The sequence below is a fragment of the Falco biarmicus genome, chromosome 14 (genome assembly GCF_023638135.1).
Source record: "Falco biarmicus isolate bFalBia1 chromosome 14, bFalBia1.pri, whole genome shotgun sequence".
Lineage (NCBI taxonomy): Eukaryota > Metazoa > Chordata > Aves > Falconiformes > Falconidae > Falco > Falco biarmicus.
The window spans coordinates 16,216,380-16,233,045 of NC_079301.1; the positions used below are offsets into that span (position 1 = coordinate 16,216,380).

The 16,666-nt window shown below is 40.8% G+C and overlaps 1 protein-coding gene across 1 annotated transcript; it reads right to left on the reverse strand.

Annotated features, from left to right (window-relative positions):
• Positions 1 to 3,875: 3,875 nt before the first annotated feature.
• FAM199X (family with sequence similarity 199, X-linked) lies at positions 3,876 to 16,666 on the reverse strand. The gene is made up of 6 exons (XM_056359744.1): positions 16,354 to 16,666; positions 13,270 to 13,489; positions 11,406 to 11,555; positions 10,907 to 11,068; positions 9,562 to 9,822; positions 3,876 to 8,639 (listed from the first exon to the last, which is right to left on the reverse strand). Exons 1-6 carry the CDS (start codon positions 16,539 to 16,541, stop codon positions 8,469 to 8,471), a joined length of 1,152 nt encoding a protein of 383 aa, XP_056215719.1. The 5' UTR covers positions 16,542 to 16,666; the 3' UTR covers positions 3,876 to 8,468.

A 16,666-nucleotide genomic window follows, 5' to 3' on the forward strand; every position in this document is an offset into this window, starting at 1 on the left:
CACATACAGGCAGGCACCTACACAGATGTTAAAGTGCTATTTTGAATTTTGCACCGCAGCTTTCGGACCATTTGCTCTGTATTTTTCCCCCCTTTACAAGCCATCAATAAGGAAGGATAATAAGCAAAGCATTCACAGAAACTTTACACAGTGGTCACAGCGGGATCAACAGTCCTTCAGATCAGTTCCCCGTTCTGGAAGGAAAGGTGATTTGAGCACCAAGCCACCCCAACTCTTCCGCAGCAGGAGCGGCGTACTGCTGCTAGACATAAGGCAACTTACATTTTGACAATATACCGGTATAACACAGCTCATTAAACTCAGATGGCAACGTTTAACCAACTGACAGGATTAGAGGCATCCCATCTTCTTGCAAGGTCATGCTCTGGCAATCAGGAGAAATACACTGCATGTGCTTCTGAAGTCCAGGATTTCACAAGTACGAGGTCAATGGCATCAGCTCTCCCAACACTGACGGAACAGCAGCCAAGTAAGCTGTGAGGGCAAATGTCACCGGGTCACAGGATCTACAAGATGATGCTTCTGTGAAAAGAACATAGAACTGAGAAGATACTTCTTTCTCTTAAGGGAGCATGGCTAACGCAAGGACCAGACATGGTGTTCCCTGCAAGCTGCCTCGGATCACCCTGCCACCAGCCAGCATGCTCAAGGCCTGCCGACAGCAGTTTCCCCAGCAGAACCTGAGAAAGTATCTCTCTACTACAGTAATCAGACTATTTTAAACAAAGCCATCCACTAAGCAAAAATTTGTCTAAATAAGCATTTCACTTGATGACTGGAACTCGTATTTTCTTTTGCATATTTTTTTATGACAGCTACTGACACAGAGATAGAAGAGGATGAGTCAGTAGCACATCTGCACAAGCAACGAGTGCTCAAAACCTTCCTAACCCTGCTCAGGACCATTAAAAAAGCTTGGCTTCCAAGAGTGAACCTGACATTGTAGGGAGAACTCCTCACATGTTCTCTGTTGTTACGTGTGTTAGTAAGCTTTTTTTAAAGATAGCAATAATAGTCAGACAAATTGAGAAGGAAAAAAAAAAAAACCGAACAACTGCAGAACAGCTCCCATTAGAAGCAAGATTTTCCTTTGCTCAAAAGGAAGCCCCAAAAGCCCTATTCAGAAGTTATTATTCCAAAAAATAGAGGCAGGTTAGCTATGTCTTCTCTCCCCTACCACCCAGGGACAGACAGGCATCTAGATTATCAGCATTCACGCATTAAAAGCTGACTGCTGCTTTCCTATCATCACCTAGTATTTTCAACTGCAAAATTCTCAGCCTACATTGAGGAAGGCTGCATTTGAAACAAAGTCCAGAAAATTTAAAGCAGCAATTCTGCATGCGTACAAAAGTTAACACTAACAGGAACATACTTCCATCTTTCAATTGCAATAAGCAGCACCAGGCAGGAATTAACAATCACCACAAACAGAAAAAGCAAATTTTTTTTCCTTAAGTCAGTGGAAACGTTGTTATTTTAAGACTAGTGCTTAACAGATATATTCCTCCTTCAAAAACTGCGTAAGAGAAGAAGCAAATCCCCTTCAGACTTTAATAGGACATAACAGAATCGAGGAAAGCGTGCGTAGCACGGCAAGGCTGGCAGCTGCAGCCTCGAAGGGGAGGAGATGACTGCAGTGCTCCCTCCAGTGGCACCAGACACGGGCGAGCGGGCTACCTTCCCTTCAAACCCCAGCAAATCGGTGGCCCAACGAAAACTTCGACGACAGCAATCGCTCTTGCTTTCTTCGAGAAACTTCGTAGCAATACAGCAGGTACTTTCAACTGTAAGTAGCATCAGGCAGACTCTACAGACAAGATGAATGATCACGCTTAAGCCTCAGGAATGTGGTCTACATTAACAGAAACAAGTTATTACACCAGGGATGCTCCCAAGCACAAGCCACCGCGGCACGTAAAGAGAAGCATGAAATGAGGTCTCGGATCAGAAATTCGGATTTGAATTTAAATTTGATCTCCACACCAGAGAAACCATTTACAAGATATGAATGTTCTGGAAGGAGGTAAAAAAAATTTAAAAAAAAAAAGTTTTCTCTCTGGCAGGACACTGGATACTTAGGAACACACACAAAGGATCTCAGGAAACCAAATGGTAATTATTTCTGGGAAATGTCTGGATCAAGTGGACAGCTCAGGCCAGTAGTAAGAGAGGGCTGAGGACAGCAAGATCAGAGCCAGTGCCATCTTTCCCTGCCAATTTAGTAAGGGAAGTTTATCAATTTGTTTTGCCAGTGTGGAAATTCTGGTCCAGCTTGTGTCCAGATAGCATTTGCCTATCAAATGAGACTTCCTTATCAAAGTGAAACTTGATACACTTGAGAGATAAATGAAGAAATGTTTAAGGAGGAATAGTAAGAGGTCTGTAACATGCAGTGTCTAGCTGTGACCACAAGACCTCACTTGACAGACAGGCAGCTGTTTCCAAGGTGTTAACAACTCATCCATGTACCTGTTACCTCTGTAATGAACTGCTGCATCAGGACCTACTGCGAAAATTCAGAAGTTCAAAGCAGACACACCACCTCACTGAGATCCTGTGATTCAGAAATCATAAGCATCAACTTCCCTGCGGCTGCCAGGTGCTACCCAGGGACCAGTAAGCCCTTACCATAAGTGACCACCACAACAGGTCACGGTCCTTGGCAATATTTCAGTTTGTTTTGCTGCAAAACACCCTGTACTGTCACTCATGTTGGGGTGAAAAAAGACAAAAAACACAAGCAGGTTGCTGAAGAGAAGGCAAGGCACCACAAGAGCAATAGCTTCTGTAGCCTCCCAGTTGCAGACTCCACAGCAGTTAGAAGGTCTCTTGATAGTTTACCAAGACTTGCTGTGATACGCAGTGTTTCTGCCCTCATCTGTCCCTCTCCATCCTTCAATATCTACAGAAACATGCTGGAATGGTAACATTTGGTCAATTTTAACTTCTCTAAGCGTCTGAGAGAATCAGCTTCCACGTTTGATGAGCCTTAGCTGGGATGAACAAGGCTGTTGAGATCCCCGAGATGCTGCAGACTTTCTGAACACTGAGGAAAACATCTTTATCCCAGTTATTCCTTTCTCAAGGTTTTCAGGATTTTTCCACTGGATTCAAGGAATTTTTGTAATAGCACACTTGACACTTCAGTATTGCAGAAGGCAAATTTGGTTCAGGGACAACACAGAATATATAGGCTGGCAAGTGTCCTCACTGTAGCCTGCTCAACACTGGTGACTGCAAAGCCATGGCCACTGCCACGTCCTTGCTGGTGCTGCACGTGTTGCGTGTGCATCACTGCAGCTTCTGGCATCCCCAAGCATACCTGCTTCTGCTGTAGTGAATGAAATCTGGATTTACAACAGTGGCACACAGGTGTCTGCATCATGAGCTGTAAGAGCATGGTGGGTTGTCAGTCTATAAGTCCTATCAGGGATTTTAAAAATCACAGGACAGGCGGTGGTTTGATGGCTATGGGTACCGAGGCTGATAGCAGAAGATTCAGAGTTACTGCTGGCAACAAAAGTGCTTAGACTTCCCATGCCCACACCTACATAGCATATATATTAAAAAAATCCTCTGGCACAGAAATCAAAACTAAGGACAGACAGCTTTCAGTACAAGATCTTGGGTTATACCATTCACAACAAGTAGTCATTTTCCTATGAAGCAATTCTGATCAGATTTTGTGGATAACAAACCACACTATTTAAGGAGGGACTGGTTTGCTTTCTGTCACAAAGAACACTTAACATGTGTGACTTTATCTGTACTTTCTGCCTGAACAGTGAGTATACAAGCCCTCTATGTAAATCCCCCTGCTCTGAAGAAGATACCACATAGTTTTGTCAGGATATCTTTGCTACGTCATCAATTTTAATTCCAACCTGTATTTCAATATGCACATAACTATTTTCAAATACAATGAAAACTTGAAATCAACAGCATCAGTCACCAGCATCGCATCTTTCAGTAAATCCTTCACAACCTCAGAAAAATCTCTATAAACATCGTGTAGATACAGAATGTACAGAGGACAGTTTTCTATACAAAAGTGCATTTTGGCAATACAATTAGCAGAGAATCTGGGGAAAAAAAACCACCTCAATTTAAGCAGTACCATATATTCTAATTTATGCCCCCATCTCTCCCCCCCAAAAAAGAAAAAAAAAATCATCACAAAGTCCCACTTTCCCCTTGCTTTGGTTATGAACTATATTCAAGGCTTCAATATTACAATTTTTTTTAAATGGAAGAATTTATTTGTTATCTGGAAATGTTTTAAATTTATCCAGATGAGAAAGAATGCAAGTATATTTAATCAGACTTAATAGTCAAAATAGACAAGCTTTGACTATTACTAGGATTTGCCCTTGGTAGATAAACGATCTTTGTAATCCTTAAATGGAAAATTGCATGTTGACTTGTCTTTTCTATGCCAAGAACTGCAAGATCAGTAAGCTAAGGAACATTAAAGCAATACATCTAACAACATTTGCCAAGAAAATCTGGCTTATAAGAATGAACTTCAAGAGCCCTCAAAACAGTCCAGTTTATTAATATTTATAGACTAATGCATCAAATGATTTCAAAGCTGAAAGTGTCAGGAGAAAAGAAATGGCTTCAGGCCATTCAGTGTAGATGAACAGTAAATATTGCCATTTTTATATTTTTCCATATTGTATATGCACCGTGATGTAAATGCATGTGATAAAGTTCAAGCAGGTTGGTTGGTTTGTTTTTTTCCCAGAGAATGATCTTCACAGGTTTCAAACCACAATATGAGAACCAAAAGTTAAGCCGAGGAAAGTCTTGCAAAGACTTTTCTTGCTCCTCTTTATAAGCACCCCATACTGAGAATACTATAACAATCTTTTAATCTGTTTCCCAGATAAAGAAAAATAGATATTATCTGAACAGAGACAAAGGATGACATTAGATACACACACAAAAATCAGGTTTGTAGGCAGCTAGCTTTTTTCCTCATAGGTAAAATCATTCTAGAAAAGAATGTTCTCTATTGTTTACAGTCCTACTGCAATCAGACTTTCAGTGCTCCTTCTAAGCCTTTTTAGAGAAAAAGTTACCATGGAAGCAAACCGCTAATGTTATGGAGTGTAAATTGATTACATTCATATTACAGCGGGTACAAAGCACCTAGATATACAGCTTCAGTACCATGGAGACATACAGCTATGAGCTTTTTCCTGTTCGTCTCTCTTTTGCTTTTAATCTTGACAATTCTTATCTATAAATAAAAAGCAGAGATTTGAATCTTTTTTGAAAAAGTGCTAATAAGAATGCATGATTTTAGCAGTCTGTTACTCTTCTTTACCCATCTGAACCCAATAACCTGTAGATAACTTCCTGTAAAAAAAAAAAAAAAAAAGCAGCAGCCACAATGGCCAACACTCTCATCAGCAAGACCACGTTTAACTAAAATTCCAACTGTTGGACTAATGCCCCGGGTATCCAATACAAATTCATAGAATCCTAGAATTGTTTAGGTTGGAAAAGACCTTAAGATCATCAAGTCCAACTGTAAACTGAACACTGCCAAGTCCACCACTAAACCGTGTCCCTAAGCACCATGTTTATGCTTCTTTTGAATACCTCCAGGGATGGAGATTCAACCACTTCCCTGGGTAAGCATACAGCACATCGCAGGGAAAGACAAGAATCAGACAAAAACACCTCCCCCCTCCACAAAATGAGCATGGCACTAGAACCAAGAAGGATGAGAAAAGGGGAAAAAAACCCAGACACGTGGAAGTATGTGAGAACTCCTGAATCCCCACAGCTACTTCAGGCCAGATTCTCTGAGGTGCCAAGCATTTGGCAAAGAGAACATTCAGGTAAGCAAGGTATTATTCTGCATTCTTAGCAGAATATTTGGAGTTTTGTATTCTTAGGTTATAAGCATCTGGGACTATGAGATTACAGAACTATAAATTATTACCATGCAGCCCCTGGAAACCCACTCTTTATTGTTTTAACTGTCACACAAGTGACTGAAGTACCCAGCTGGAGACAACATACCACAATCAGCTACTGTGGCACTCAGGACTTTTTGATCCAACATCACAGACGAGGAACTGGACCCATTTAATCGCTTGGATTAATTTATACTCACATGCTTACCACTAAAATCAAGATGGAAATACTATCCTCCTTCATTTCATGATCTCTGGCAGCTAGTAGACAGGTGACCAAAAAGAACTGTACCTCATCAAAATGAGGGGGTCTTCTCTCAACAAATCCTAAAGGATTTTAAACTCTGAAGAGCTGCTGAAACAGAATAAAGTGACACACTTTCATGCTCCACCACTCTGAGATATTGCATCTTTCTTACATTTCATTTCAGTCTCAATTCTCTACAGCACTAAGTGTGCATTTTTCTTCAGAAAAAAAAAATCACATTTCAAAGTCACTGCAGAAAATAAAGGTTGTACTGAACTGTGAAGTGTACATACAGTGAGATGTTTCATGATGAATTCATCCATTACAGCCATGGTAAGCTGCAAGAGCTCAACAACTGCACCCTGAAATTAGCCGTATTGACAGCAATTCATTTTTTTCTTCCATCCAAGATATTTAAAAGAAGCTCCACATTTAAGTCAATCTAAATTCTCAGTAACTTGTATGCTATTAAGAAGGTTTTGGTACTTTTTCTACAGGAGGGAGGGAGGTTTCAAGCAGCTATAGTGCAGTACAGGCAAATACGGACAGGTAATGGTCACTGCTGGTTAGTGGCCAAATAACTGACCATAAAGGATAACTAACATTTGAGTTCAAAATGAGTTTTAAGTGGCTTTTAATCAGCCAATGGCCAAGTCTGGGTACCTGCTGTCTAGCAGCAGCAAGAGTGACTAAGTTCACACATACTAGTTTGACTACAGACCTTTTATTTCTAATCAAAGCCCTTTCAGAGGCCATTGTTCAGATATTTTACAGGTCAGTTTATTTTGAGGCTACAAGGAATGCCACTTCTGAATGAAAAATACGTCAGCTGTCAGGGCTAATAAGTCTGTGCAGGACATGCAAAATGAAAATGAGTAGTTCTATATAAAGCTGACCATGCAATTCTGCAGGATTGGGCTATATTCTGCAATTACAGGCACCTACGGGCTCCTTAATTCACAAGTGCAAAACAAAAGTAATGAAGCACCAAGGCAATGAAAAATTAGTTCCTAAACTCAGAACTAGAAAATAATTTTATAACCTTTTAAGTTTCACATTGAAATTGAGAAGTATTATTTTTATCTCAGCTGTGGGGGGAAGGAGTTCTGTAACAAGTACTTCCAAGATAAAGACAAAGGTCACCTTACAGATTGTCAGAATTAGGAAACAGGTTAAAACTACTTTTATCTCCCTACTCGAAAGCCACAATTTTACCTCGTTTTCTTAGCAAGAGAAATTTCAAAAGCAGATAGACAACAAAAGGACAATTCTGAAACATGTAATGGTGTAACAACCCACAAAGAAGACACATCCTCAACTAAACATACAATTAAAAAGCACAGCTGCATTAATTAAGTTCTCCTGCCAACCACATGAATCTATTTAGATATGCTTCTGGGGAAAAAAAAAAAAAAAAAAAAAAAAAAGTTGTGTGCCGCTTGTTTGCACTTCTCTTTCCAGTAGCATTTTTAACTATTATTAAGTAGTGTCCTAGACAACTGAATTGCAGATTAGTGTTTTTATTTGAATCTTTTCATAGTAATACTAGGGATGTACTGATCAACCATTAGTAACAACCATACTATAAGATATTGAGCAGCAAAATTAACTTTCCAAAGACTAAGCTTGCAAATCGTTTTTTTGAATTCTAATTGCTCCCTAAAGAACTACGTTATTAGGCATTATCTGTGTTACAGATTCCCTGCATCAGAAGCCCTGCCTCTTGTTTTCTGTGCAGTCTCGGTTAAATTGCAACTTCTAGAAAAGGATTTACCACAGTACTTCGATTTTGTATGATCCAAGAGCAAGACTGAAGAAACCCCTATAGAACTAAAGAGTTTTTCCTCATGCTGAACAATCTTCCTAATAATGGGAAAGGAAGACAGAACAAGCCAAGTGTAATATTAACTTCAAGTTGGAAAAAATAAAAAAGCTGAAGCATAGTGATGCATGCTTAGTGTCATTCAAAAGCAGCCCAGATTTATGTCTTCCACATAAGTTAGCGTGTTAGCCAAGTTCAACTTTCCTTAAAATTGTATCTATTCAGCAGCTTTTCAGATGATAGTTAAGTTTCTGAAGTCTTTGTTGCAAAATTAGTCTCAAAAAGCTCAAGTTACTCAATACTTAGACCTTCTTAGCAAAACTACACTTGAGAAAAGATCTGGTTTATATTGTTAACACTAATCAAAATTTGGTCAAGAAATAGATGTAAACAATAAGGATAATACATTTAAGGCTTAGAAAGAACACTGATAAATTCACCCCTGTCACATTAAAACATCCACATCTCCTTCATGGTCCTCCTCAGTCACTTTTAAAGAGAGCACTTCTTCATTAAGAAATAATCCACTCAGTCTCTCCTTACGGGCTTGTCTTTGTTCTTTCAGCTGTCTCTTGCGTAAGGCCTTTTGCTGTAGCTTCCGTTGCTTGGAACGCTTCTGTCAAAATATAGAAGACAAAAAAAATAAGATTTTTTTTCTGTAGATTAGAAACCACCTTTAAAGAGGGCAAATATAAGTTAACTCTAACATAATGTCTGCTCTGAAAAATAACTAAAATGAATACTCAAGAGGTGGTGTAAACATTTATCCGAAATCGTACCCAATAGGAAAATATCGAGACCATTTACCACAAGGGAGTTATGAGGCACAACATCACCCTGTGATGTTGCATAGCTGAGTCTTTGATCAGAAAAGTCTTTATTGTCAGGGAAATGTTACAGTCTTACAGCCACCACCTGAGATGCTGAAAAGCAAGCAGGAACTGCTCCTCTCACCCACAAATGAATCTGAAATTATGGCAACAGGACAAGTGCCACAGTACTACTTTAACTGCAACGTGCTTCGGTAGGTCAGCCCTCACTATGTAATCTCATGAGACACATTGGAAGAATGAACTGAAGAAGATTCAAAAAGCCTGATGAAACTTCTAGCTGGGGAAAAAACCCAACACAACAAAAAAACCAAAAAACCCACAACCAAAGCAGTCTTTACTAGCCAGAAATTATACCTAGATTAGGTTGATCAATCTTGAGTAATTTTTTTTTTTTAAACTATGAACTAAGTAAAGATGCATAAGCCTATATTCAACCCCCACTCATATTATTCTAAACAAAAGTAATGAGAAGACCTACTACATACAAACATCAAGCTTTCACTTAGAAGTGATGGGAAGAGCAAAAGTTTAAATTCCTTATGGTCACATCAGAGGAAAGAGTCAGCATTAATTTAGCTAGAGAACTTCAGCAGATCCTCGGTGACTAACCATGCTCCTTCAGTACAAATAACCCAGTTACAACCACATACAAAACCTTAACGAGTCAGACAGTTTAATACATATGTACATAGTTAGAAACTTTACTTTTGAATCCCGGATTCTGTCTGCAGCACTTGTGGACAAATTACTATCACTGTGCGCTCGACTCATGTTGGCGCTTGAGTTTGAAGCGGAGTTAGCGACACTAGAGCCACTGCTGCTCGCTGAGCTGACCATGCTGGCACTGCTGCTGCTGGCACTGGCACCGCTCACACCACTGGTACTTGCACAACTGTAGTTACTCCTCTTCCAGCTTTCCCTTGCAGATCGTTGACGAGGTCCATGCTCCTTGATGTAGTTTCTCACCTTTAGAACAGAGGCATCAGAATTACTACAGCCTGATAAATACCGCACTGAGATACTGACAAAAAACAGAATATGGCTACTAATAATGATCAAGTCACTGGACCAGTTCAGTTAGCCTTTTAAAGCATTTTGCTGTGGGTGCTTAAACCCCAAGCCATCTGGCAGTCATCAAGAGATCTTAACTAAGTTAATACTAATTTCATTATGGAAGGAAGAGAACCAAGTAACAAGGTTTCGGGTTTCTTCCCCTCTCCTGCCCACCAAGTCTTCTAATACACAACAGTAAGTTGTAACACTAAACAGGAATATCAGTGAAGTTCAACTGAACTAAGTTGTTTAACTAGTGTGTCAACCCCCTTTATTTTGCTAGGTATAGTCAAACAAAAGTGGGCGTAAGGAAAGCAGTACTTTTCTACTTTAAGATGATACTCATAAAATGTTTGAAATATGCAACAGGCCAAGCCCACAAGAGCAGTCGATGTTTTCCATTGTCAATCTTTATCATAATCACAGACTAACACTGAGGAGTTCAGCTTGTTTGGACACTGCATCTTTTCCCAACAACACATCAAAATAGTACAAAGACTAAGATGACAGTAGTATCTACCTACCACACGATTCAGGTACCCTTCTTTGTTGTAATTTGCATTTTGTAACACTTTTAAAACACTTTTTTCTATATCCCTTTTTACATTAAATTTATGGTCTACCCCAACAAATTCCAGCCCTTTGGATTTTTCAATGCTAGTCTATCATCAGTGAGCAAACGGAAACCCTCCACCAGTTGACAGTCATGAAGTGGAATATGCTTTGTCATAAGCAGTACTGGGCCCATGGCATAACTCATTACACACACACCAGCTTAGGCTTAACATATAGGGAGAATATATAATTCACAGTCTTTCATATAAAGGTTTAATACATATAATATGCTTTTGAACTCTATTTTCCCTCATTGACAATATTGTGCTCTATTGTATCTTCCTATGATTACATATAAAAATTCATCACAACTCCGTAAGAGATTTTGCAAGACTTATCAGATACTGAAACCCTGAAGTCAAATGTACAAACCTTAACTCACCTGTTTCAGTTTTTCATCTGTGAGACAGTTCAATTCAATAATGAATTCACTATCCGTAGGTGAGATCTGAGCAGTAGGATCAATAATTTTAATAATATCAAGTTGCTCTCGAAGGCCCATCTCTGTACTGACTTTGCGACTCAAATACTCAATATATTCAACCTAGGACGCAAAGAAAGGCAAGTCATTTGAAGGTATTATTGATTCTAAATGAGTGACAGAAACAAGAAAGGACCAACAGAATAAAATGCACTGAAACACATTTCCTACAATTCTAGCCTCATTGAGTATCATCAAAAACTCAGGGTGAAAAAACCAAGTACACATTAAACTGCCTACTACAGATGCAAAAGACAAGAAGATTTAGTTTCAAGAATCCAGTAATACTGCACAGGTCTACACTTACACCTACAGCAATCAGTATGTCTCTTAAGATGTGGCACTAATGGAAAGTTCTTCTGTGTAACAGTTCTCACATAGGGAAAAAAGTCCATTTCACCTGTTCATCATTTGTCATTGCACTCCATGGAAGTTCATCAAGATTCCTATGCTTGTTTTTCTTTTTTGGAAGCAGACAAGGAGAGCTCGGAATACTAGGTATAACATCAGAAAGTACATCACTCCCACTTGTAATGTCGCTGCCAGGCAACTTGTAATAAGCAAGAGAAAGAACAAAGCCTTAGAATACAGTAGGCAGATTTAAAACCACTTTAACACTATTAACAATTCAAAACATACTGTCAAATCAGCAAAGCATCGCTCATCTACGGACTCTAACAAGTTCTTAATAATTACTCATAACTCTGGCAGTACCCCTTCGAATCTTCCAATAAACAGCAAGTGCAAACTCAATTCACGCCATTCTCTATTATCAATCACCTTTTTAAAAATCTGCATTTAAGAAAACAGCCGAATGATGGGGCATTTCAACTGTTTCCCTTCTCCGTCAGTGTAAATCGTCCATTACAATCCAAACCTCCCATTTTAAAGCATAAGTCTAGTTTAAGGAAGATCATTTCAAAGTAGCTTTGTAATTTATACCACACCCCATAATCACACAAGACAATTCAATTAAAATCACCGTCATTCTCCTGGAGGCAACTGCAGAACTTTAGTTAGCTTCATTTATACAACTGACATGTAATTTCTGAATGCAATTCCAGTTAAAGTGTGACAGCTGGATTACTCATGCTCAGATTTTGCCAGGTAACACCATAAAGAGCTACAAAAAAGACTTTATAAAATTCTACAAGTCCAATCAAGTATGTCTCTTAAGAAATGCTTGTTTAAAAAAACCTAGCTCCTAATCAAACGTGCTGTCAGCTAAGACATGGAAGATTGCTTCTTTTCAAAACAATCGCCGAGTTTATCAGGCAATTAAGATTTCACAACTCAATGAAGCTCTACATCTTTGTGATCCCATGAACGCTGTTCCTACAGGCTGCATTATACAAATGCACTTGTAACTTCTGTGATACAATACACAGAAAGACTAGCAGTTAGACTAGAACAGTAAGAAATTCAGAGCTAATCTCAGTCCACGTTATCTTAAATTGATTTGCATCTTCTGGAACAGGATTAGCACTTTTTCTTGGAATGAGTGTTTTCAGTCCTTATACTGCACTTAAAAGACTCTACAGGCTTTGACTAAGCTGTATGAAAAAATTTAAAATTATTCCTCAGTATATTCTGAAGCACCACATTTCCTACTTCAAAGTTATGTATACATTTCACAGCTGATTTAAGTCTATAATACATAAAAAGATTTGCACATCACAACTGAAATCTGCTGAACAAAGACTACCACCATAAATTAGAGATAGATGGCCAGGACTGCATCCAGTAAAGACTAGGAGAAAGGAGGATGCAATTCACCAGCACACTTTTCCCATCCTGGTGAGACAAAGTGAGCTCTGTACTCTTACTGGCAGAGAAAAAAAAAAGACGGAAAAAGGCGATGGTAAGAGCTTCTACATTTTACCTAGGTGCCAGGTGCATTCCAAAGGATTTAATCAGACCAAATCACTGGAAACAGACATCTATAACCAGATTTCACTAGCAGAGCAGATCCTCAGAACAAAGGATCTAAGTTCATGGCTACAAGACACACGTCGATCACTAAAAATCAAACTACCACAATATGTAAGCATTCCTCTTTGAGAAGCTGATCTTCTGTCTCCCCTCCAGATTAAAAATGCTGGAATAAAGTGGAACAAAACATCATCTTTGTTGCTGAAGATTCAGTATCTGCTCTTACATTCAGTAGTTACCAAGAAACAAATGCTGAGGACTTTTCAACTGAAGTTAAACCCAGCACTTCATAATCTACACAAAATATTACATTTACAGTGGAACTAGTTTACCTGCCATTCAAACTCACTGTCTGACCAATCCCAGTATGTGCTGATAGAAGATGACACATCACTGCAGACACTGCCCTCAGGGAATAAATCAAAAGATGTGAACTCCTGGTCATCCAGTAAAGAGTAACAGTCATCTTGATCACCAACTGAAACCGATGAGAACAACTCCTCACTGCATTCCGAGCTGGCTACGCTGGTTCCACAAGATGTCAAGTTCCACCTGCAAAACAGGACAGAACAAATAGAAAGCAGCAAACATATTGGCATCATGTGTCCTGAAAAATTATTTTAAGACTCACAAGCAAGGCTGAGATAGTTTTGTCAGTAATGTTATACATTGATTTTATTGACGTTATAAATATGTGAATTTAAATTTTAAAGTATTTGTAAAGATCCATAAACAACACCAACGATAATTCAGTATTAAAAACAGCAAGGCAAAAATCCATATATTGTTAGTATAATTATACCTTTACCTTAATATATTAACAATTTCCACCCTAGAGCCGTGATTCCTGTAGTGTGTAAACAGTCTCCTTTTTTTGGTTGGTTGGTTGTTTTTTTAAATACACTGAGCTAAAAATACAATTTCCCCTACGTTGGGATACTTCAACTTCCACATAAATTGGAATATGCAAAACTAAGTAGTAAATCCATTGGACTTCAGGACAAATAGGAGTCAAAAAGAAATTCTAGGTTGACAATCCAACACAACACTAAGGCTTAATACGGAAATGCATTATGGATATTCGCAAGGCTCCATTATTCACTATTTTCAACACTGAATGCCAAAAATATTGGACATGCTGTTGGAATGAGACAGTGCAAGACTGGAAAATGATCTGTGTGAAAATTCTACCACGCCAAAGCTAAACCCCCCCCCCCCCCCCCCCAATTTAATTTAAAAAGCTAGTTAATGTTGCTAAAGGAAAGCAACTGAGGACTCAAACTTCACAGAACAGGTTTTTTATTCTCATTAGAGGAATCCAGAATTTATTTAACAAGCTCATGAAATTGGTCTCCATATGTGGATTTATTTCACATATTGGTGGAAAGTAGGTCGAGACAACTATGAGTCAGCACAGCACTGCAATACGGCCAAAACAATTTGAAAAGGGTTTCTAAAATGCACCAACACAAACCCACGCGATTAACTGCTGTTCCATCAGCCTATCCACTTCAGCCTGGCTCACTGGAAGAACATTTCTCTATCCAACTGCAAAAGCTGAGCAACGCCATTGCCCAGAAGGTACTCACCATCATTATTTAAGCTGCATACCAGGTTGGCTAAATACGTTTGTGATTGACTCACTCCCACATCTATTTGGCCAGCAGTGAATTTATCCAATGTTAAAGGCATTTCAAAAACTCTTCCTTTAGCAGATTCAAGAGACCTTACCCTCCCTCCCTTTCTGCTTCACTCACACACGTGCAATGTTTCACTAGTACAGACTTTTGTGGGCAGGGCAATCGATCGGCATCAGTTGAATATGAATGTGGTGACACAGCCTGTTTTGAACACTACTTCAGTTTCTGTACTCATTAAATATCAATGAAAGGAAAGACAAGAGTGGATAATTTCCAGACCCATCAAAACACAGGAGGCGGCACAGTGGCTCTGCCACCAACCAACTACACACAGATGCTCCAGGTATGCAGCATCACTGCATGTACAGCAGTCAGCCCTTACCTTCTCATGCCTAGGGGGGAACCGCTGTGCTTGCTAGGGTGAACTGGATTAACAAGTGAGAACTACATTAAAATTACTTGTAACTTAAAAAAATTAGGAAGCCTTATGCAAACACCACATATTGAGCCATGCATCTGCAACAGCTTAGTGCAGGAGAGCACATGTCCTTGCCCACAGAAGTGATATACCCACTCAAGATGCCTGGGTTACAAACCTGAGTTTGTAAAATGAGTGAGCCTGAATAACACTCTCAGTAAGTGAAAGGCAATCAAAAGAGAAACTTACAAAATGGATTAAATGCAAATCTGGCAAATATCACACATTTATCTTAGAGATATGCTAGGAAATACATCTTACTGCTGATGTCACAATTGGGTCTTATGATATAAGAGCTAGATCATGAAAGTGTATCACGTTGGATCGAGGCTCTTAAGACTGAATCATTTAAGAATCTGTAACTACGAGCTTGACGTTGTGAATGGCACTTTTTAAAGTGTAATTTCCATGATTTCATACAAATTCAACTGAAAGATTGCCTTATTCACTCTTCGTAACGGTGTCGTAGAAACACTTAATAACCAGTAAGAGTATCTTGCAGCTCAGCAACAGGGACTAAAACTATCCCACATGAATGTTCAAGACTGAAATCTCACAAGCTGTTAGCAGGGGGGAAAAAAAAGCTATTACTATATTCAAATTTAATACCACACATACACAGCAGCAGAATTAAGTTCTACAGCAAGCAGGACTGTGGTTTTGATTTTGTAAGTACAACTGGAAGTTTCTTTACAGAGCTGCATTTGCATTTTTAGAATCGACGTTTTCTACAGATTAAAGGCAGGATAATTTGCCCATAATTAGTAGCATAGGATGGGAATGCTTCTGCCGGAATCGGTGCAGCCACCAGGCCGCCTGACTTACCCTGAAGCTCCGCAGGTTCGCTTGGTGCCCGTGCAAGGCCTGCTTTTAATTGCTGCACACACACCACCCTAGCTGCCCATCCTACAGCGCCCCAAACCTCCGTCTGAAGACATTGGGAAGGGAATAAACACATCTTCAAGGCCGCACCGAGCTCACCCTGACAGCCGCAATGCTATTAACCGAAACCCGGCCAAACCCTCACAGGGCCCTGCCAGAGGCCGCACACCCCGGCGGGGCCCAGCCGGGCGGCTGCCTGCCGCCGCCGGGGCTCGCCACAGCCGGGCCCGCACCGGGCCGGGGAGCGGGGGCGAGGCAGGGCCCTCCTGCATGGGCAGCGCCGGCCCCGCCGCCCCAGCCCCGGGCCGCCCGCCCGCCCCGGCCCCCCCCGTGGCATCACCGCGGCCCGGCCGCCCCCAGCCGCCTCCGTGCGCCGTGCGGGCAGCGGCCGGAGCCCCGCGGCGCGGCGGGCGGACCTGTTGGAGTGGAAGCGGTGCAGCGGGTCGGTGCGGTGGCAGGACGAGAGCTGGCAGCCGAAGTCGCTGACGTCCAGGCAGCCCTCCTCGCTCAGGCTCAAGCTGCCGCCCCGCGGCGGGTGCTGGTGCGAGAGCAGCGGGCACGGCTCCTCGGGGGCCAGGAACTTCTCGTACGGCTCCTCGGTCATGGCGGCGGGAAGGGCTGCGGCGCGGCGGGGAGGAGGCGGCCGCTTCACGCACGCAGCAGCCGAGCCGCCGCCGCCATGAGCCGCCGGTCCCGGGATGCGCCTCAGTGTCGCGGCCGGCGCGACGG